Consider the following 22,341-nt stretch of genomic DNA (forward strand, 5'->3'; position numbering starts at 1 on the left):
GTTTTATGTCGTTTTTCTTAGTCTTTGGTCCTATTTGGCAAGTTATAAAACGTTCTTAGTGCTCTGGTGTACTGCATCATTTGAGATTTTGTTTCAAGAAACCTAAGTTTGTTTAGGATGATTCTTTTCAAAATAAAGCCTTTCATTCAGAAGAGAGAACATTAAGTTTAATTATGTTTTCTTTCTTTTTGCAATTAGTAAATTAAAAAAAAAAATTCACATTCTCTGAAGCTGTCCTGACTCAGTGGTGAATGACTTTCTGAGAATGCTCAGAATAAAAGGAAAACTCAGAACTAAAGGAACTTGTTGAAAAAAGCATCAACGAACACTTGAAACATTTTTTAAAAATTTATTGTTTTTCGAAGGAATAATAGTAACAAAAAATCAAAAGAACTTATTCTTAGGATAGGGAACATAATTTTAAGTTCCATATTACTTACTTTTCTGAGAGTATTTATATCTAACACTTTGAAATTAGAATCAAAAGCGGGAGAAGGACCAAAAAGAAAAAGAAAAGTGGTAAAGATAATTCAGAAACAACTTGGTTCCATTTTGTATGATGCATATTTTTAAAGAAGACAATAAGTCACTGAAAATATTCCGAGAATAAAATTTCTATCTCATTGCAAAGATTAAAGCAGTCAAAGGAATCTGAAAAGTATCTGATTCAATTATGACTGAGTTTTGCCCACTTCCCACATTGTATTTTGATGTAGAAACACGGCCAGTGTAGGTGATAAATTACATTAGACACTCCATAATTCTGGGGCAGGAAGTTTCTGTTTCGTAAAATACAGATAGTCAAAACCTTTGGAGAAGTTTTGGTCAAAAAGGTCTAGGTTATTGAAGAAATCATTCTGCTCCTTCCACTGCTGTCATGGAAACAGGTTTCACGTAGTAAGGACCTTCACTCAGGTAAGTTCTGAGTCTCAAATAATTTGGGTTCCCAAAAATTTCTGCAACTGTGTTGGAATTGGCAAGTGCTTTCACCAGTTCATATTTGGCATCCTTTGAAGCTTTGTCACGTTCCACAGACCGATCCATCACATATTCTATAAAACCTGGACTGTTAAACATAAGTTTCTGAGCCCAGGGCTGGTTTGCAATGGCCTGAAATGGAAGACAGACAGAGCTTTTAGAAGTAAAGTTTGTTAGCTAGATTACATAATCCTTAGAAAGAACTTCAGCAACATAGATCTTACAAAACTTTTTTTTTTTTGGTCTAAATTCCCTTAAAGGAATCTATTTTTGGAAAATAGCCTAAATATTAAAAAGCATTGTACAGAAAGGTATCCATCACTGAAAGGTACAATATAAATTCTAATAGTGGGAGGATGAGTAATTAATTATGGTATATAATAATGAAAAATAAACATTAGGAATTTTTATAAATATATGTTACATGAAAAAAATAGACCCAAATTATAATCATGGCAGAATTACAACAGTAGAAAAATAGAAAAAAATGAGAAGGAATGACTACCCTAAAGAAACTCTCATACATTTACACAAGATAGTCTCAAGAAAGTTCATCATAATATTTGTAATAGATACTATCTGAATCTTCATTTATAGAACAAGTCACTGTGGCTATATAGTGAAAAGCTAGTAGCTTTTTATTCACCTCTTTTAGCATATATAAATCTACAAACAAGTGTAGAGAAAAACAAATTGCAGAATATGAACAGCATGATACCATTTACAAAGTTTAAGAATATTTTGTAAAACTTCAATTTGTGATGTGCAATTTAAAGATGTATACATATGCAATAAAAGTATAAAATCAGGCCTCCCTGGTGGCACTAGGTGTTCACACGCAACCTATGAAGCAGTCTGAAGCCACTGCAGCATGAGTTCGATCCCTGGCCAGGGAGCTACCCACATGGCGCAGAAGACCTCTCCTGATTTGCCCACTGCTCCCCTCAGCAGTGTATTTCAGTAGATCTGCCTGTTCTGTTCCCCACTCTGTTGTTGGTGAATCCTCTTACAGCACCCCCCCACACCTGGCCTGTACCCCAGTTCTTGTATATATAAATAAATAAATCTTAAAAAAAAAAAAAAAGTATAAAATCATGCACGGACTTGTAAATCCTGAATTCATGACAGTGATTACGTCCAAAGAGGGAGGAAGCGGAACATGATTGGGCAGAGGTAATAAAGCACAACTGTATCTTTCAAATATTTCACCACAAATAGGTAAATATGAACACTAGCACTAATACCAAAAGGAAATGAACCCAACAGGTACGACTTTTTATGATTTAAAAAGTCTCAATCTTTTCCAAATCTCAAATCTTTTCCAAATTTTAAAATAATGAAAAAGCAGGGCCTCCCCTGGTGGTGCAGCAGTTGAGCGTTGGGCTGTGAAGCTGCCCGCAGCCTCTGCAGCGCTGGTTCGATCCCTGGCCACCGGCGAGGGTCCCACATGGTGTGACAGACCTCTCCTGCTGTGCCCACTGCTCCCCTCAGCAGTGTATTTTGTAGTTCTGCCTATTCTATTCCCTGCTCTGGCTCTGGTGAATTCGTTCACCCTCCCACGCTTCTGATTGTACATAGTGCTTGTATAAATAAATAAATAAATCTTTTAAAAAAATTAAAAAAAAAATGAAAAAGCAACTTTCATATTGTTTGTTAAAACTTCAGTGCTACTTTTTTTTTTTTTTAGAGCTACATTTTAATGAAGAACAAGAAACAAGTTTATAACCTAGTCTCTTTCTCCCAAAGTATATTCTGCATACCAGGAGCACCACTGCATCATTTGAGAGTTTATTAGAAATTCAGGATCTCAGGCACCATCCCAGAAATAAAAATCTACATCTTAATAAGATCTCTGAAGTTTGACACACATCAGCCTTGTTAACAGCTGAGGATGAAGGGTGGGCTGAAATAAAGACAACCATCCCAATAGGTAAATCAGAAATTACGTCTACAACTGTGGCCAACTAAGTGGAGCATAAGGTAGAAGAATGGAAACAAATAAAGTAATAATGAGATCATTGATGTAGAAGCCAAAAATGGCTGGTGTCACTAGAGTAATAAGTGTCAGGAGCGCAATGACAGGAAATAAGGTTCAGGAAGAAGACCAGGACTAAGTCAACAGAGGGCTAGCTTGATGGCAAAGAAGGAATCTGGAATTCTGTGATGCCATAGAGTTCAAACCTCAGCCACACCTAAGACTTTTTATGGAAACCATCTGCTTACACCTGTGTCTCACTCATTAGTCTATAGGGGAGCAGAGGGCAGAAACTGTACTACGCACTTGTGGCTCCCAGGGCATGGCATAGAGGCCAGCTCATTGTAGGCACTCATGTGTTGAAGTAGCATAGTCCAGAAGGACCTGGAAAAGATGCCTACCGTGAACACTTTTAAGGCAGCACAATGTAGTTCAGGGAAGGGCTGATTACTGATGCCACGGAAAAGTTCCAGTGGGTCCCGAGATAAGGAAGAAAACCAGGATTCTGTCATCCGCAGGAGGTCATCAGTCTGCTGCTCAGGCTACAGGACAGAAAAGGAAAGCTATTTAGAAGTCAGGACACCTGGGTTCTGATGGTCCTCTGTCACTACTTTGCTGTGTGATCTCTGGTAAGTCTGGAGCACTCTTCTCCAAAGCTAGCCCTAACTTTCCCAGTTCTGTTTTGGTTCTTTTGTTGGAGTTGATTAAGCAATCTCTAGGGTTCTCTCAGTTCTGATTCTGCTCTGATGCTCTGATTCCACTTTAAAATGGCATTAGTTATATAATGAGGGTTATCTTCATTTACTAAGAACTTGAGAAAGATGGCTAAGTATTATGTTGATGCAGATGGATTTATTGTTCCAAAAACAGCCCCACTGTTTTTCATTAATTTCCCAATCTACTTACTGATAAATAAAGAAGAGATGAAACTGCATCCAAACACCTAATCTTGAGCTCTGTGGAGGCATTCTTTGCTTGATATCCTATTTTCATGAGCAAGTGTTCAAAGCGAGTTCCTTTGAAGGATAATGGGAATTTTTTATTGTGGCAAAATACATAACATAAAATTTACCATGTTGACCATGTTAAAACATCCAGCTCAGTGGCATTTAGTACATTCACATTGTTTTGTAACCATCATCATTAATCATCTCCAAAACTACTTCATCTAAAACTTAAAGTCTATATTTAATAAATACTAATTCTCTATTCCCAGACTAGTACCTCCTATTATATGTGGAATCACACAATATTTGCCCTTTTGTGCCTGGTTTATTTCACTTAGGATTATGTCTTCAAGATTCCTCCATGCTGTAGACATGAATGAGAATTTCCTTTCTGTTGAAGGTTAAATAACATTCCATTGTATGTATATACCATGTTTTGATCAGCTGCTTAGCTGTCAGAGAACATCTGGGTTGTTTCTATCCTTCTAGGCTACTGTAAATAATGCTGTTATGAACACTGGTATACAAATATCTGTGAGTACTTTTAATTTTTTGTATCTCATAAGGAAATAGTTGAACAACCTTGACAGAATAGAAACCCCAGAATATCAGTGGAACTGGTCCAAATACTAACGCATTGTTATATGCAAGAGGGAGAACAGGAATAAGGATATTTTGAATATAAACATGGATGCAGTATTGCTGAAAGATATAGTGTAATTTTTTTGAGGAATCACCATACTATTTCCAGTGGCTGCACCGTTTTACATTCCTACCAGAGGTGCACAGGATTTCAATTTCTCCACATCCTTGTCAAAACATTTTTTTTTTTACATAGTCATCCTAATGGGTATGAAGTAAACCATGAGAATTTTAAAAGTATGCATTCATATGGTATGACCCCTTCCAACGTAAACCAACAGAAAAATAAAACATGTAGACAGAGATGAAGTGACGAGCCTAAAATATACCTTCATATGCAGTATAGCATACATAAGGTGAACGGTAGAGGATTTGGAATCAAAGACCCTGGCTGGATTTGAGTAGCAGCTGCCCCTCAGTCTTTATGATATTAGAAAATTGTTTTAACTTCTCTGAACCTACCTATCTGAATAAAAAGAATAATAACAATATGTTCTCTGCAGGACTAAAAAAGGATTATGTGTCATAGCTAAAAGCACTCAGAAAGTACATATAACAAGGACACCAGCTGTGATACACAATGTATTAATCTTCAGCATATGCTTCAGCAGGGATTTAACAGTATTGTATGTTATTTTTTGCATAGAATTATTTAGTGTTTTCAAGATCCTCATGGAAGTATCATAAATGCTCGTTCTTAACATAAAATCCTCTTAACAAATTTTCCTTTTCCTTCCTTAGTATTATAAATATAAAACAAATGTGCCTTTTCATTATATATTCACAGTAACCTGAGAAGTAATGTTATGAACACCCTTTTCATAAAAGAGGAAAATGAGTCCTAGGGTAGTGAAGTGAATAAATGAAGTTCAAAAAACCACAATAGTGTTAGAACTGGGACACAGAAATCCAGGTTTTTCGGACTCCAGCCCATGTCTTTGGGCCATGAATGGTATTCAAGGAAGACATAGAGGGGAAACAGTGCTTTGTCCAGCCATGTAAAAACAAATCAATAATGATTATGAGGCTTTTCAAGGATGAGTTCAAGGTCATGGCAAAAATACTATCTTTGAAAGTAGTTTCTACAAGGCATTTAATGTACCAATAAATGAACGTACATATTGCATCCTTATCAAAAATTAAGATAACCGAAAATAAAGTCAAAACAAGTCACACTGACCTGTTTTCTGTAAAACCTGTTTTCCTTCAACATTGGACCCCAGGATTCCAATTGTGTCTACTGCTACGCCAATCATGGTGGGGTCCTGACTTTCTGTCATTTCGAAGACTTTTTCCACAAAGACAGGATAACGTTCACAGATCTGTTGAGGACTATCCATGATAGCCAGGTTTCCAAAAAACTTCACAAATCCTAAAGATTTACAAAAAAAAAGATCTTAATCGAGGAAGATAGCAAATTGTAGGCCTTAAGTTTTCATAGGACAGCAGTAGTATATTGCATATGAGAAAGAGGAGAAAAGTTGTACTGTGTTGCCTTGGAATCAGACAGACCATGAGCAGACACTGAGGGGCCTACAATGCATTAATGTGAAAGGACAGGAACCCCAGGATGTCAATGGAGCTGGGTCCAAATACTGAAGCATTGTTATACACAAGAGGAAGGACGAAGGATCAGTAGATATAAATTATAGAAAGGCAAGTCTGAAGTCAGATTAGGAAGAATTTTTTTTTTTTTTAAATTTTAAAAGAATGGGTTTATTAGGAAAAGGAGAAAGAAAAAGAGAGGCTCCTGCGTAGTAACAGGTGGACAGGAGAGCTGCTAGGAAGAAATTTTTTAACAGAGACATTGACCAATGAACTATGCTAAGTTACCTAGGGAAGGGATAAATCTCTAATTTCTGGAACTGTTGAAGAAAAATTGAAGTAAGCCCTATATTAGATAAAGAGACTTGATGAATCTATGAAATATACTGGTATTTTTATTTGTTTCTCTAGGCTGAGGTTTAAAAGAAATGTCCTAATGCTCTAAACAGCATTTATCTCCAGAAAATCAGAAAGAATAGCTCCTGGGGCCCAATAAGAGGCTATGGCATATCATCTAAAAAAGCTGTAAAGAAAACAACCCCAGACTTAGCCTTTCAAAGACAACTCAGAAACAAAACAAGCACCATTATTTCCACAGGAAACAATGTGTCTTACCTGGCAAATAGAAGCTAGAGAAAGGGTCTGAATCTGCCCCAACAATTATATTGGAAATTTGATCAATTACTCCTTCCTGAGCTAGGTACTGTCGTCCATGATGAGTATGCGCCAGTGATGTCACCATTTCTATACAGGTGGCTCTGAAATGTCAAGATTTTACATATGACTAACATAGTTTAAAAAGTGCTTTCATACAGGTTATCTTATTTCATTTTTCCCACAAAATTTGAAAAGTCAACAACCCTAGTTCTATTTTTTAGACAAGGACACAAGGAGGAAAAAATTACAGACTTGTCCATAATAACATTATTACGCAAGGCAGACTACAAATATAAGTCCTGACCTTCTGACCTGAGACCCATTATTGTTTCCACTATGACACAGCTGCTTCCTAAAAGATTTTTTTTAAACTTTTATTTTATTTTGAAATGTCAAACAAATACAAAAGACGAAATACAGCAAGCCCCACATACCTGACTGCATAGTTAAGATTTTGCTTTACTTATTTCATCTCCTTTTCTCTTCATTTTTTGCTGAATTATTTTAAAACAAATTCTAGTTATTTTTATTTTTTTAAAAAATATTACTTGCTCAAGATTATAATGATTTTTTAAAAAAAGATTTATTTATTTATTTATACAAGCACTGGGTACACACAGAAGCGCGGGAGGGTGAGAGAATTCACCAGAGCCAGAGCAGGGAGCAGAACAGGCAGAAGGACCGAAGTACACTGCTGAGGGGAGTAGTGAGTGCAGCAGGAGAGGTCTGCGCGCCATGTGGGACCCTTGCTGGGCGGCTGGGGATCGAACCTGTGCTGCAGAGGCTGAGGGCAGCTTCGCAGCCCAGTGCTCAACCGTTGCGCCACTGGGGAGGTCCCAAATTCTAGTTATTCTGACATTTACCTTTGCATACTTCAGTATGCAGCTCCAAAACACATTAATGTTTAATTTAGTTTCACAATTATGCCATTACCACATATTAACATTAATAATTCTTCAGTATCATTTAATACCAAATCATGATCAAATTTCCCCAAATAACTGAAAAAGGTGTTTTCATAGTTTATTCTAAGGTATTTTAACTATTTGAAGGATTTTTTCCATGTCACAAAATTTTATATACAGCTAAAAAATTAACAAAATTAATATCCTTTTTAAGAATGCTTTGAAACAGTGTAACACAAATGCTTTAAGCAAATGTACTGGTGACAGCATATGAATTTAACAAATTCAGTCACATTAAAAGAACAGAGGAAGTCAGAAAATCAAGTGATTTTCTGAAAACAAAAATTTGTCCATATAAAGACAATAACTAGGTAACTAAAGATATTAAAGGGGATTTAGGGAGTACAGGCAAGGAGACAAGAACTAATTTTTCTTTGAGGACCTATGTCAGTCATTGTATTGGTCTCTACAGCCAATTCACTTAATCCTCAAAATATTTTTTTTTACAGTTGTTATTGTTCTACTTGAGATGAGGAAACTGAGGTGCAGAAAGTTTATAATAATTTGTTGAAGGTCCAAGAGCTAATAGGTAGCAGAGATGCACATAAGTCTACATCTTACTTAGTTTCAAAAGCCCACGTTTTCACTATCATGCCATAGCACTATCATTTAATAAAGCCAAAAATATGTATAACATGTTGAATAAAACAAAACGGCAATTATCATGATGCAACTTTTTGAAAGCACACATGCCTAAGGACAGGGAACAGAATTCATCAACAGCAGCTGAATAGTTAAATGAAGCTTTGCTAAGCTCCAGAGTGTCGTCACAGTGTAACTTAAGCTATGTTCTTTTTTTTTTTTTTTAAGATTTATTTATTTATACAAGCACTGGGTACAGTCAGAAGTGTGGGAGGGTGAGAGAATTCACCAGAGCCAGAGCGGGGAGCAGAACAGGCAGAAGGACCAAAGTGCACTGCTGAGGGGAGCAGTAGGTGCAGCAGGAGAGGTCCGCGAGCCATGTGGGACCCTCCCCGGCGGCGGGGGATGGAACCGGCACTGCAGAGGCTGCAACAGCTGCTCCACCAGGGGAGGCCCAACTTAAGCTATGTTCTAAAAGATCCTTTTCAGGACAAATATTGCAACCTGGGCAAAGGTTATAATGGGCAAGATCACATTAAGGCTATTTCCTTGCCCTCCAAAAGAGCATACTGCATTTGAAGAAATCTCTCAGCCCACATACCTGACCAATACATCCTCACCAGTCAGTTCCTTGAGGAGCTGGGTTACCAGTCCACTGGTAGTACAGTAGTTTAAAGATTCTGGTGACACAGAAGAAATCTCCACAATTAGCTGAATGAACAGAAAAAAAAAAAAAAACAGAAAGGTCAAAACACTCCCAAACCTGTGAGATCTCACTTTTTAAGTTAAATGCAGGAGTAGGTGTTTTCTATAACTGAATATTTGAAATCCATTATTTCTCTCCACACATAGGAAAACTCTATTGAACACACAAGAAATTACTTTGACATAGAAACACTATAGTATATAGGTACAGCTGCACTTTATTTATTTTTAAAAAAATATTTATTTTATACAAGAGCTGGGGTACAGGCCAGAAGCGCGGGAAGTTGAGAGGATTCACCAGAGACAGAGTGGGGAACAGAACAGGCAGAAAGACCGAAGACACTGCTGAAGGGAGCAGCGGGCGAGACAGGAGAGGTCTGCCACGCCGTGTTGGTATCTCCCTGGCTGGTCGGGAATCGAACCCACGCTGCAGAGGCTGCGGACAGTTTCAGAGTGCTGCGCTCAACCCGCTGCGCCACCGGGGAGACCCATGCACTTTATTTAAAAAAATCATCAATTAGGGTACAAAAGCCTAAATCAACAACAAACAGATTGCAAAAATCATTTATTCATTTATGCATTCTGCCAGATAGTCATTCACTTACTCATTCAACAAATATGTGCTGTGAGCTTACAAAAGAGATATAGGAGAGTACTGATGTAGAGGAATGACAGATACACTGCTGTGTTTTTTTGTTTTTGTTTTTTTTTTAAAGATTTATTTATTTATTTATGCATACAAGAGCTGGGGTATGGGCCAAAAGTGTTGGGGGGTGAGAGAATTCACCAGAGACAGAGTGGGGAACAAAACAGGCAGATTGACCAAGTACGCTTCTGAAGGGAGCAGTGGTTGAGTCAGCAGAGGTCTACTGCACCACGTGGGCTGCTCCCCGGTCGGCTGGGGGATTGAATTCGTGCTGCAGTGGCTGCAGACAGCTTTCACAGGTTGCGTCTTAACCCCTTGCGCCACCAAGGGAGGCTCCTTACCGCTGGGTTTTAATTTTATTTTATATTTTAAACTTATTTATTTATTCAAGCACTGGGTACAGTCAGAAGCGCAGGAGGGTGAGAGAATTCACCAGAGCCAGAGCGGGGAACAGAACAGGCAGACTGACGAAATACACTGCTGAGGGGAGCAGCGGGCACGGCAAGAGAGGTCTGTGCGCCATGTGGGACCCTCGCCGGTGGCGGGGAAGGCACTGCAGAGGCTGCGGGCAGCTTCGCAGCCCAGCGCTCAACTGCTGCGCCACCAGGGGAGGCCCCCCACTGCTGGGTTTTTAAAAGATCGTTTTGACTGCATGTGAAAATAAGACTAGTGCTGACAAAAATTGTTAAGACAGTTTAGTCTGCAAATACAGTACTGCAGGTAAGAGATACTGGCAGCCTTCACATAGCCTGGCTGTACAAAGGAAGAAAAATGTATGAATTTAGGAAAAAATTAAAACAACCTGATGACTGAATGGATATGTGGCATGGACAACAAAGCCTCAGAGAACATGAGCTCAAGGTCTAATCCCTCTCACAGACTGTGAGAGTCAGTCTGCTGCTGGTGTTTTTACCTGGAGGCCTGGGATGGGTAGACTACCTGGAATTTGGTTTGAATGTGGGTGTGAGAGGCCTAGAGATGTCTGAGGGGGAGAGTGCAAATAAAAAGTTGGACATGAAAGTTTGATTTCAGAAGGTCTGATTTCAGGATGGAGGTTTATGGAATCAATATCAATTAGGGGGAAACTGAAATCATAAGATGAATAAAACTGCCTAGGAATGAACATAGATGACACCTCCATGAACTCTAATAAAAGTTTATTGGAAGATAATGAGCCAGAAAACTGAGGAAAAAATAGAAAGGTAGAAGGAAAGTCAGGATGGGTCTCCCTGGTGGCACAACGGGTTGAGCACAGTGCTGTGAGGTTGTCTGCAGCCTCTGCAGCGCTGGTTCGATTCCCAGCCAGCCAGGGAGATTCCCATATGGCACGCAGGCCTCTCCTGTCTTGCCCGCTGCTCCCGTCTCTGGTGAATCCTCTCACCCTCCCGCACGTCTGGCCTGTACCCCAGCTCTTATACTAAAAAAAAAAAAAAAAAAAAAAAGTAAAGTCAGGATGATGGGTATGAAGACATGCAAAATAACAAAGTGTTCTGAAGAGGCAATCAGGCTGTGGAGGGTTCCATTTTGAATATGAGGCCTATTAACTGTGTGGTGTTGAGTGATTACTCCATTAACAGTCAAGTTAAAGATGATAATGTATAGGGTTTAGAATTGCAAACAGCACTTGCAAGGATTGCGCATGGTGCTCAGTATAAAACTGGGGCAAATTAGAGATATTTTATTTCCTCATTACTACTGTAATATTTTCAAAGCCCAGTTTCAGTATTTCTCCTCTTATTATAGTATATTTACATAGTGCTCTATAAATATTTTTTTCTTAAATGAGTATCTCACACACTAGGCTGGGGAGTTCTCTCCTGTATCCCCAGTTCCTACTATAGGGCCTTCCATAAACATATGCTCAATAAATGCATGTTAAATGAGCCATCCTGCCTTCCAACATGAGCCTTACTACATTCTGAACTGTGGACATCTGAAAGGGTGCTTTTGTCTTACCTCATACACTCTGTAGCGAACAACGTCATTTGTTTTCATTACACTTTTCAAATCATCCAGCAGATTGCTATCAAATAAAGCCTCCAGTCCAGCTTGGGTTAGTGATATTCTTGACAGGGATTTAATGGCCTTATAAAAAAAATCAATTAAGTCATAAAAATACAAAATATTAATATCTACTTCATAAGATTGATGTGAAAATGAGTGTATGGAATGAAATGCACCTTGCCCAATGAGCATTTACTATGTTTTAGCTATTATTACTTATATTTGGAAAAAATACACAATATTTCCAAAAAAAAAAAAAAAAAACTAAAGTAGTCTTTTTTTCTTATCAAGCAACCCAACATAAGCCCCATGATGGATAATTTAGATATGTGTATTTTAGAAAATAGAAAGCGTTCACTAGTATTTATTTGATGATCACTTATTTATTTGATACCATCTATACAAGGTTGCAAACTCAATTAGAAAACTATACAATCTGAACTTTCACCTCTCAATCCAGAAGGTCTTTTAGAAGATTAAGATCTCTGTATATTTAAGCTGTGGTTCCAGCTGACTCACCGCTTTAGCAACAGATAGATTCTCTCCACCAATACAATAAACAATTTGTTTTAGTAATTCAGCATTATTTAGAATCTCAGTAACAGCATCAGAATTTTCAACAATTCTTCCAACCTAAAAGAAAAAACAGTCAAATGCTCATCCAAGATAGGGCAACACATGAGCACACAATGGCCAATCATTTTGGGAGCTACTGACTAGAGCTGTAACACAAGTCATTAAAATTTCAAATGACCCAAACACATCTATGGCATAGTCTTATCTTTGAAAGCAAAGAAAATGAATGGTGTGGGGCCTCCCCGGTGGCGCAGAAGGTTGCGCGCTGCACTGTTAAGCTGTCCGCAGCCCCTGCAGCCCGGGTTCAATTCCTGGCTGGCCAGGGAGAAAGCCACAGAGTGTGGCAGACCTCTCCTGCTTCGCCCACTGCTCCCCTCAGCAGTGTCTTTGGTCCACCTGCCTGTTCTGTTCCCCAATCTGTCTCTGGTGAATTCTCTCGCTCTCCCGCGCCTCTGACCAGTACCCCAGTTCTTGTATAAATAAATAAATCTTTAAAAAAAAAAAAAAGAAAATGAATGCTGGGTAAAAAGTTGAGACACTTCAGTGAGTTTAATACAAATCCTAGTTCTATCAATTTCTAGTTATGGTAGTCTTGGGCAAATTAAATAACTTCCTTGAACCTAATTTCTCATCTATAAAATAGGAATACAATCCTTAACTGCAGAATAGTTAAGATTAAATGAGATTAAAAGCTAAAGCACTTTCTACACTAACTGGCACAAAGTCAAAAAATAATACTTTCCTCCTCTTTGCTAAATAAACACTTTAGAGGAGAAAGGAAAAACAGTAATTGAGTATCTACTAGATAACTGCTCAGCTCCTAACATTTCAACAAGATAATTCTAAGCTCTTTACCCCAAAGTAGGATATTTTGGCTACCAGGATGATAAATTACTATCTTTATTATTATTATCATCACTATTACTATTATTATCACTATATTCTTTCCCTTTATTGAAGTAATGTTGGCTTATAACACTGTACATGACTTAGGAGAAAAAAGTTGATACCTCCTCAAATGTATGTCACTATATACCACACCCACCATCAAAGCACCCAGACACCTTTCCTCTAGGCCACTCGGTCCCCTCTCCCCTTTGCCCCCATCCCCAGTCTTCCTTCCTTCCTTCATTCTGCAGTCATATTTCTAAGGCTTGTTTCGGTTTAGTTTTCTAAGTTCCTTTGTTTTCTCTTTATTTCGCTTATGAGTGAAATATCAGAGAAAGTTCCCTGTTTCACTCCTAGGAGAACGATCTAAAGTAGTCCAGACAAACACTGAACTCAGGATCCTGTGATTTGGGATGAAACTAGAGCACCCCCTGAATATCAGAGACCAAGACTGACCCTGCATTACAAAAGAGATGCTGAGGAAGAATTACTGTCTTAATTGGTTGGTTTACTGATCTTTTTAACAGTACTTCATGCCTCTACTGCCTAAAATGCAGTCTTTTTCTCTAGAGTAGGAGCTCCTTGAAGGAAAGAAAAAGGTTTTACTTATCTTGGTAGCTCTAACAGCATATGGCACAATGCCTGGCATATAACAGGAACTTAGTATGTAATGAATGAATCATTCAAATGGTGCTTAGTGGACTTGTTACATGAGCTTGCAGCCTCCTGGGTAGAGCTAGTTACATACACCTTTATCTCTCTGTCTCTGGCACCTAGCATGGAGCCTAGTCCAAAACAGATGGTCAGTAAATGTTGGTTTTCTTATTAGGAGCTAGTAAAACTTCATACCTGGGACAGAGTGAGAATTTTTACAGAATCATTGGGGTGAGCCAGTCCCCTCTGCAGGTCAACTCTGAGGTTCCGGGCCACTTGAACTGGTTCCACAGCTTGGAGCAATCTTTCCAGAATGGATACACATAAAGTGGTCTGTTCCCTAAAGGAAAAACCATAGATCTCATTACTTCATGTCCTGTCAGGTAAGAAGTAACAACCTAATATCTGAAGTCTAACTCAATGAGCTCTCCTACATACAGACTTCCCTTCAAAACAGTAGCTTCTAGCATTTATTAAGGATTTACTAAATATCTTTTATATACCATGTCTTTGCTGGGGCTCAAAGAAGGACAAGGATCTCTGTCTAAAAGAAAATACAGAAAATTAGAAAGGCAACTATAATCCAGGTAGGTAAATGCTATATAAAGACTAGAGGCAGTGGGGGCTCAGAAAATAACACAGAAGACTTCCCAGAGGGGTAACACTTGAGTTAAGTTTTATGGAAAGGTGAAAATTAGCTATGGGGTGGTCAGAAAAGTCATGACACATTTTTCCTCAATGGACTATTACTCAGCTATTAAAAAAGATGAAATGATGCCTTTTTGGATAATATAGATGGAACTAGAGGTGATTATGCTAAGAGAAATGTCAGAAAGTGAAAGACAATTAGCAAATGTTTCACTTATTTGTGGAATATAATCAAAGAAAACAAACAGGCAAAATACAACAAAAATAGCTCTTGAGACTCATGTGCACATGTTGAGATGTGAAGCTTTCCTCCTGAAATTATATTGTTATGTAAACGAATTGCAAATTAGTAAAAGTTGAGATAAAAATAAGTCTCTGTTTAACCCAAAGTCACAAAATTTTGTCCCTATATTTTCTTCTAGATGTTTTAGGTTTTGCTTATATATTTAGGCCTATAATTCATTCTCATACACCTCTGATGGGAATGTAAAATGGTATAATTTTGGAATGTTTTGGAAAACAACTTGGCAATTTCTTAGAATGTTAAATATACATATACTATAGGATCCAGCCAATCCACTCCTAGGTATTTACTCAAAGAGAAAAGATAGAGTATATCTATGTAAACAGTTGTACATAATTGTACAACTGTATTCTTTGTAACATACCAACTGTATTTTTTGTAACATATCCAAACTGAAGACAATTTCAAAACTTTATCAACAGGTGAATTCATAAACAAATTGTGGTAAAACCATTCAGTGGTCTACTGCTCAGTAACAAAGGGGAATGATGTATTCATTCACACCACAGGGATAAATTTTAAAATAATTAGGCTGAGTGAAAGAAACCAAACCAAAGAATATATACTGCATGACTCCATTTATGTAAATTTTTTTTTTTTTGAAAACGGCAAATTCATCTATAGTGATAGAAAGCAGATCAGTGGGTGCCTGGCTGAGATGGGAGTATCAAGGGTATGAGGAAACTTCTGGGAGTGAGAGATATCTTTCCTATCTTAATTATGGTGCTAGTTTCAGGGTACATACATATGTCAAAATTTGTCAAACTGTACTTTTTTAAATATATGGTTTATTTTTGATAAGTTATACCTAGCAGTGTTTGATGTTTTGTTTTGTTTTGTTTTCTCTCTCTCTTTCTCTCTTTCTAGATTAGTTTTATTGAATTCCAGAGGCTGAGAATACATAGCAATTACTTCCAGGTTTCTAAGTGAGTGTATAACAACCTGCCAAAATTGCTGAGGAGGTATGTCAAACACTAGCTTTGTGATCATCAGCCTAATTATTTATTTCAAAGGCACGTAATGGCTGTGATCAAAGACAGGGCCTAAGATCACTCAAAAAAGTCCAAGAAAGGAGAGTCCCTAATAGAGGCCGGGCTACTTCAGCAGAAAGACATTTTGGTCTCGAAAGGAGGGAGTTATTTTGAGAATTAACTTGGAGTGCTTAAGCTTTTTTCTCTTTTCAGTCATGAGGAGGAAGATCTTTTCTCAAAAATTATGGGACGCTTCACAAATTTGCGTTACATCCTTGCACAAGGGCCATGCTAATCTTCTCTGTATCACTGCACTTCTAGCGTGTGTGCTGTGGATGCAAACACTCTGATTTTAAAAAAGCAACGTATAGTGTACAAATTTTAGGTCTTCTGTGGCCCTTTAGTACCAAGACAAAAAGTTAATAACTTAGTCAGCTTTGTTTGACATCCACATTGTACTCTTAAGACTTACTTTCCCTTACAAAAACTGTCAAGATTCTAGATTTATAGCTATTAGACTATATCCTGCGCCAATCCATAGCAACCTGTGTGATTTAAAAAGGATGATGATAATACATCCGAAGACTAACAATCTATTATCCAGAGAAGAACTATTTCTACAAAGTACAATTATTATCTACTATGTCCCCAGCTCTGAATTATCCTGTCTTTAAATTTCCATTAAAATTGTTTTCTAGAGCACTGCCCCTTCCAAAAATCATCTTTCCCTTGGACCTTATTTTTCAAATTCCCCTTCGTTTCAGTTCCTTTTGTATCTTTGGTGTTTGGTTATGTTTTTGACCTTTGCAGGTCTCTTCCTCTGTTACATATAGTAGCTGGACTAGATGGCCTTTCTAAATTCTTTGAGTCTAATATTTTATTGGGCATATAGTGTATTATATACTGTAGCACAGGAAGGAAGCAGATGAACAAAACATGGGCCCTGCCTTCAAACAATTTACAAACTAGGGGGAAAAACACATAGAGAGCTATAAGGCAATAGTCTCAACTATCAATAACAAAAACAATGATAATCTCCTTCAAGAAATCTGAGGACCAGTCACTTACAACTGGAATGGATGGCACTTCTTGGAGGGCAATGGCACTTTACTTGGCCTTAATGATGGGCACAATTTGGAGGGGGGGGCATTTCAGTTAGAAGGACTAGCATGAACAAAAGTAAGACAGTGCCAAATCATTGCTCAAGCTAAAGTAACTGGTGCCACATGGTAGCTGGGGCAAATGACATATTTGTGTAGGAATGAAAGAAACATAGAACGGAAATATATCCAAGAGTCCAAATGCCAGACTAAAAAAGGTCATGATTATACACTGAAGGCAAAGGGATAGCATGGAAAAGGCTGAGCAGATGACTGGAGAAATTTACTCAAGATGGGTGAACCCTAGGAAGAAAAGCTCCCAGGCAACAAGAAGTCAGACTGATGCAACCAACTACCGGAAGCAGAAAATTAAATGGGCCTGAATTAAGTGCACAAAAAAGAGATAGCTCATAGACAGATCCTATTTTATTATGTATTTAATGAATGGGGGGTACATATGAAAAAGGGAGAAATTATAGAAACCAAGAATGTGCTCCCAAGTTATCCGATAATGATCCAGTGATTCATCATTTCAAGTAGAAAGGCCACTTTTAATTTCTGGATGACAAACACTTTCACTATCTCAAAACCAAAATGTTTTCCAATCAGACACTACAGATGTGCATACAATGAAAAGTAAACGATGCCATCCTACTATTCTTCAGTTCCATTGCCATATTAAGCTTCTGCTGTGCCTTTCAGACATTCCCACTGTTATACCAGACTGTGTTTGTGTGTGTGTATATTGTGACCCTTTGTCACAATATGACATGTGATGGGACTATAAACTCCTACAATTTTTTTTCACTCATTATATATCTGAGGTCTTTCCTTGTTCACAAGTTTTCTAACAACTGCAGAGTATTACATAGCAACGTGTCATAATTTATTTAGAAGCCCCTTTTCACGGATATTTAGGTTGTTTCCAGGTTTTTGCTGTCACCTTCTGTTATGACTATTCCTCTACATACAGCACACGTTGTGGGAGCACATCTGTCTGTTTTAAGTCCTATAACAGGTATTACAGGATCAAAATTATGTGAATTTAAAATGCTGATGGCCAAATTACCAGGACAAGACCCCTACTTAAGAGGAAAAAATGAAGAAGCAGCACAAGCCTGAGAAGTCCCCCTGTAGGTGGGCAACCTTGCTTCCCTTCAAATTCCAATTTTAATGATGAAGGCAGGGCGCTAGACGAAGGCCAGGGGCCCACCTAGTCTGAACTTGAACCCGGTTTCTCGCCTCTCATCCCAGGTTTCTCCCCTCCCTGACATTTCAGCTACCATCTACCTTCATTGCTACGGGAACTGTGCCCCCGCCCCCCACTCATTCATGCCCCTCCTCCGTACTTAGGGGTCTGTCTCTCCCCGTTCAAGCTGTGCAGGGTCCTCTCACCGATGGTTCTCGTTGAGGAGAGAGAAAAGCGGGCCCAGGTGCAGTTCCGGCGCTTGCTCGCGGAGCTCGCTGAGCGGCACCGCCTGCAGCATGGAATGAAGCGCACGCAGCTCCTCCAGCGGCGCCTCCAGCCGCGACACCTCCCTCAGCAGAGCCAGCACCTGCGCGGCCATCATGCCCCTCCCGCAGGGGCCGGCGGCGAGCCGGGCGGCTCTCGGAGCGCGTCGCCAAGCCTCGCGAGATCTGCTGGGCGCAGCCTCCCTGCCGCAAGTTTTGGGGGCGACTGGCAAGCGCCTGGGTGGCGCCGGGAGCCACGCGGGCCCGGCCCGCCGCGCGCGTTCGGGGCTGTCAAACCTCGCGAGATCTGGGCCGCCGGGTCCAGCGAGCGGCCCCTGTGCTCCCCGGCGCGCGGTGGTCGGTGTCGCCGCCCGCGTTTCCAGGCGGCTTGCGGGTCTCCCACTGAGAGCGGAGGCTCTTCTGTTGCGGGCAGGCGGCTGGCGGAGGATGAGGGAGGACCCGCCGAAGGTTCAGCGGCCTCGCCCGCGGTCTCCGGGCCCTCCGTCCAGGCTCTCGGCACGTCGAGAGCGGCGGCTGAGGTCACCCCGGGTGGAGCGCAAGCCTTGAGCATCCTGCCGCGGCGAGGGTCGTGTCGCTGGGAAACGTGATGAAAACCCTCTAGAAGCTGGAGGAAGGCGTGAAGAACACCGACGTGGGCTGCTTTTTTTGGATCGATGAGTCAGCCGTGCGCACCGTTGAGAAAAATGAGAAGGCCGTCAAGGGCTCGCGGAGAGTGTTTGCCCAGTCTGTTCCAGGGTGCTGTGCCTTCCCCATGACGTGAACACCGGGAAGATGGAGACTGAGTTAACTTTGTGGATGGAGGACCTGACCATAATGGACGGGCCTCCGGCGCAGAAGACCATCTGCCACAAGCCCAGACGCATCTGCAAAGCAACTGGTGGAAGCCAATGGGAAGGGTAACCCAGCTATTCCCGTGCAAACAAGGGATACTTTGAGAAGTTCAGAAATCGCTGCAGTCTGGAAATGCAAGATCCATGGGCGGAAAAAACTGTTAACTGCCCAGTGGGCACCCAAGTATTTCAGACAACTCCAGAAACTGATTAGCGCTCAAGGCCATATGCCTCAACAGATCTTCAAAGTTGATGAGATGAGCCTATTTTGGAAGTGCATGCATGCCTTTGTTTACTTTTAGGGAAAAAGAAAAAAATCCCTAAAGCTTAGAGGAAGCTAAGGACAGGATTTCCCTTATTTTTGGTGCCAACTGCCCCAGGTGACAAAATGTAAAAACCGTGGCTACTTTCTAAAGACCCCAACCCCACTTGTTTTTCGGGAAAAAAAATGGAAAACTCCTGTTTTCTAGCAATCATGCCAAAGTATCTTCAAGCTCTGCCCTCTTTTTGGATTGGTTTACCCATCAAGTTCAGAGTTATTGAACTGAAAAAATCTTAAATTCAAAGTGTTGCTAATTTTGGACAAAGCTTTGCTTACCCTGATGTTAATAGGGTGTTTCTCCCTCTGGAAGGTGCTATCAGCAGCCTGTGGGTCATGTCTGACCACCTTGTGTTTCTTTGAAAGAAATATGGCACCATTATTATGTTGCTGATGTTTGGATAGTAATAACAGAGGCAATGGATAGTATGAAGTTAAGTGCTCTTAATAAAGCCTAGTGGAAACTGGAGGACCTTGTGAATGATTGTGTGTGTTTTCCTAATGAAGCTGAAAAATCATAGAGTGCAAAATGATGGGCTTTACATTTATTGATATCCATGAAAGTGAAGTTAACGGGCTACTCAAGTTTCAAGCTTTGGAATTTGGAGAGAGTCAGGTATCCTTTAGATGAAGAGGGGTATCCTCTAGATGAAGAGGCCGAGATCCCATGAGCAAGTCCTGCTTTTACTCAGGACTTGAGACCTCACTGATACTCTTAATTGATGTGGAGCCTTTCCTGAACGAAGTTTGACTCTTAAAAAATTTTTTGATAAAATGTATACCTATAAAAGAGGTGCAGAGGAACTTTCAAAATAAAGCAAAGGAGTTGAAGAGAGAGGCGAAAGATACAAAGAGGAAGGCTGAAGGAGATGAATAGGGAAATCTGAGAGGAATTTGGTCGGGCCTGTCTGAATTCCTCTCAGAACCTGAGAGGAAGAGTAGAAGGTAGAAAGAAAGAGGACAAGAAGCCTCTAGAAGAAGAGCCTGGACCCTCAAACAGTAGCATCTGAAGAATCTACCAAAGTCATAAATGCAGAATTGGACTTTTGGAATCTAACCTTGGAAGTGAATCTGAAGAGAGTAGAGATACCAGAGTTAAAGGAAGAGGAGAATCCAGAGGCAGTTTCTTCCGAATAGCATTCATTTCTTGCCATCCTTCAGTTGCCATCAACACTATCTTCATTGAGACCATCCTTATAATCACCTTAAAATCACACATTCACATCATTGAGTAATTCAACAAACATCATTGAGAATTAACTGTGGGGTCCTGTGCTACTGTGCTAAACCTGGGGATATCATCTCAGGAAACTAACTCAGCATCTAAGGTAAATAGTAATTAAAAGTGGCCTTTCTTATTAATATATAGGTATAAAAGAGCACTGTCCTATTTTAGTGGACTTTGAATATAAAGGCTTCCTTAGGACCACTCAGCCTCATTTTCTTTAACCTTATTTTTCCAGGTACTAAGTTCTTCAATGACAAATGGAGATTTTCTGAGTTAACTTTGGTATTTGGAATGTAACTACTTGCTCTTGAAATGCTGACATGGCCTTATATTTTATAAAGCACTCTTAGTACTCATTTTCTCTGTTAATGGTCACTTTAGGTAATACCCATGAAGGAGGTATTAACACTTTCTTTACCACTTCTGCCCCCGCCTCCCCTCCCCCACCCCCCAAGCTCACAGCAGTTAAGTAACTTTTCTGAATCAGCACAACTAATGATGCGCATGGCAGGACTGGGGCTACTCCTGATTTATGAACTACTTTGTGTGACTGCTGGGCAGTGTAGCAGGCATTTAAAAATTTACAGCCCCAAGAAGGAGACACACAGGTAAACAGATAATGAAAATAAACCCAGGGACTGTGAACTGGCAACCTACAGGCTAGATTTGACTGACTGATGTGTGTTCTTTGGTCTGGCCTGTCTGAAACAATTGAATTGGTTTTCAGTACTCCCCACATTCCTGCTTTGGGTAAGTTACTATTATGGACAATACAGTTTACAAACTTAATTGTGAAATTTCTTGCTTAACACGTGGAGCCACCACCATAATCAAAATATAGAGTAGTTCCCTTAACTTAAAAGTTTGCTTGTGCCTTGTGCACTCAGTCCCTTCCCCTGGCCCAGAAATGCCATCATTTAAAAATTAGTATATTTCACATTGAAGAGCTGGATCAAAAAACTGGGAACCTTGGCCCTCCCTAGTGGTGCAAGGGGTTAAGACACAGCACTATGAAGCAGTCTGCAGCCACTGCAGCATGAGTTCCGTCCCCTGCCAGGGAGCTGACCCACATGGCACAGCAGACCTCTCCTGACTCCCCCCGCTGCTCCCCTTAGCAGTGTATTTCAGTCACTCTGCCTGTTCTGCTCCCACTCTGTCTCTGTCTCTCCCCCTTCCTCCCCCCCCACCTATGGCCTGTACCCCAGTTCTTGTATGCATAAATAAATAAATCTTTAAAAAAAAAATTGGGAAGCTTGGCAACCAGGACTCTGCATTCCCAAAGGCAACAGTTGTTAGTTGCTGCAACTCTTGTTTCTTTGTAGCTCCCTATAGTTGGTGTTAAATGTTGCAATGTAAGTGTGTACAGAGTACTTTAGGGGAGCAGGACTGTGGGATTAATTGTGGGAAAGACCACAGAACAGCTGGCCAGAAAGATGAATGGATTCCTAGGGAGCACAGGCTGACAAGTGTTTTAAGCCAAGGAAGATTAGTTGGGAGATTCTGGGAGAAGGGGGTGATCTAGGGGATGAAGGCAGCCCTGTATGTGCTTCATTTGTTTTTGTTGGCGAGATGGGCCTCTATAAAGTGAAATAGTTCAGGTCTCCCTATGGTGCTGAGGTTGGATATTTCTGGGGAGAGGGTTGCCTAGTGAAAATTCTTCCCTATTTCGCTCCCATTTCCGAACTCCCCCCACCCCTTTCAGGC

General features: G+C 40.0%; 1 protein-coding gene across 2 annotated transcripts; it reads right to left on the reverse strand.

Moving 5' to 3' along the window:
* Positions 1 to 852: 852 nt before the first annotated feature.
* PSMD5 (proteasome 26S subunit, non-ATPase 5) lies at positions 853 to 18,358 on the reverse strand (the record flags this gene model as incomplete). 2 transcript variants are annotated; one of them, XM_084236147.1, is made up of 10 exons in its annotated part: positions 853 to 1,110; positions 3,355 to 3,495; positions 3,860 to 3,969; positions 5,723 to 5,914; positions 6,703 to 6,845; positions 8,893 to 9,002; positions 11,599 to 11,727; positions 12,166 to 12,279; positions 13,960 to 14,104; positions 18,183 to 18,358. In XM_084236147.1, 10 exons carry the CDS (start codon positions 18,356 to 18,358, stop codon positions 853 to 855), a joined length of 1,518 nt encoding a protein of 505 aa, XP_084092273.1. The 2 variants fall into 2 exon arrangements, with proteins under 2 accessions (XP_084092273.1, XP_084092274.1); XM_084236148.1 differs by lacking the exon at positions 11,599 to 11,727 and having other exon boundaries at positions 18,183 to 18,355.
* Positions 18,359 to 22,341: the final 3,983 nt, after the last annotated feature.

Source organism: Talpa europaea (assembly GCF_964194135.1).
Source record: "Talpa europaea genome assembly, chromosome: 7".
NCBI lineage: Eukaryota > Metazoa > Chordata > Mammalia > Eulipotyphla > Talpidae > Talpa > Talpa europaea.